At 49.8% G+C, this 1,451-nt stretch overlaps 1 protein-coding gene across 1 annotated transcript; it reads left to right on the top strand.

Moving 5' to 3' along the window:
* Window positions 1-414: 414 nt before the first annotated feature.
* LOC125503255 (polyamine-transporting ATPase 13A3-like) lies at window positions 415-1,071 on the top strand (the record flags this gene model as incomplete). Its single annotated transcript, XM_048663308.1, is given in 4 exon segments — window positions 415-506; window positions 561-610; window positions 657-813; window positions 867-1,071. Coding segments are annotated over 4 exon segments (504 nt in total), but the record flags the coding sequence as incomplete, so codon positions are not given.
* Between the last annotated feature and the right edge of the window lie 380 nt (window positions 1,072-1,451).

The following is a 1,451-nucleotide window of genomic DNA, read 5'->3' as shown; positions in this document are numbered from 1 at the left end:
TCTAGAAACATTTTAGAAAAATTCATAAACTGGAACTCCTGGAAAACATTGAGCGCCACACTTGACAGTTTAGAGCCTCCAACTGCCAAACTACTGCAGCTGGCGCTGTCAAATTTTGACACCTTATAGCCCAAGCATCAGCGTCAATTGTCCGTGAGACGCAGTCGCGTGACGAGTGCGGAAATATTTTTAAAAAATTCCCAAATTGGAGCGCGTAGCAAAAATCGAGCGGTGCACTTGACAGTGAACAGCTCCCAACTGCCAAGCTACTGCAGCTGGCGCTGTCAAATTTTGACACCTTGTAGCCGAAACATCAGCCTCCATTGTCCATGAGTCTCAGTCATGTGACAGGTCTGGAAACATTTTAAAAAAAATTCTCAAACAAAATTTCCTAAAAAAATCGAGTGCGATTAGACACTAACAAAGCCCCCTGGCGAGTTTCAGGACGACTACAACGGCAAGACGCGCACGCACTTTGTCAAGCGCATTCTGACACTGACAAATCGGTAAGTGGCGCGCGAAAGGTTCAAAGGTAAGCACTGTCCTGACCGTTTTTGCAGCGACCAGGGTAAGCTGCTGAAGTTCCGGCTGGCCGACGGACGCACCCAAGGTAAGCACGGCGATTGCCGCCGATAAATTAACCTGAAATTCGGTAGAGCGCCAGCAGGTGCGGCTGGTCAAGTGCAAGAAACTGTCCTACGTCTGGGACACGGACACCAGACGCTTCATCAAGCTGTCCGGGCTGGAAAATGGCATCACGCGCGCCACGTTGCACAGCTTCAAGGGCCAGACGGTCGAGGAGCAGCAGCGCAAGTAGGAGTCGCACCTCTGGAACCTACCGGGTGATTTTAGGGGAACGTTTGTAGGCGCCGCGTCTACGGCAACAACGAAATACGCACGCCCGAACAGACGGTTCTTCAGCTGCTGGTCCTGGAGGCGCTCACCCCCTTCTACATGTTCCAGCTGTTCAGTCTGCTGGTGTGGGTGGCCGAACAGTATTACTACTACGCAGTCGCCATAGTGATCATGTCGGTGGTGGGGATTGCCACCTCCATTATCCAGACCCGGAGGGTGAGTTTCTTAAGAGGTGTTGCCAGATGTTCCAGGTGTTCTGGATCGGATGGCGCATTACAGAACAGCGCCACTGAGTTGGGGTTTGCCTCACTTATAGAGTGGAGTGCGCTCTATTCAGTGGCGTAACAATCATTTTTGCAGCTCCATTATTTTGCTCGCAAATAATTTTTGAAGGTCACTTTGCAAAAAAGTGTGGCGCGAAGCTAAAAGTGCGCTCGACTGATTGAAAATTCGCCAAAAATTACCTAAAGGCGCCACAAACTTGGGGTTTGCCTCACTTATAGAGTGGAGTGCGCTCTATCCAGTGGCGTACCAGACATTTTTGCAGCTCAATTGGTTTGCTTCAAAAAAATTATTGAAGCTCACTTTGCCAAAGA

The sequence above is a fragment of the Dendroctonus ponderosae genome, unplaced genomic scaffold, assembly GCF_020466585.1.
Source record: "Dendroctonus ponderosae isolate FM_Combo_2020 unplaced genomic scaffold, Dpon_F_20191213v2 Dpon_F_20191213_1501, whole genome shotgun sequence".
Taxonomy (NCBI): Eukaryota; Metazoa; Arthropoda; class Insecta; order Coleoptera; family Curculionidae; genus Dendroctonus; species Dendroctonus ponderosae.
This window is presented reverse-complemented; position numbering and strand designations above follow the sequence as displayed.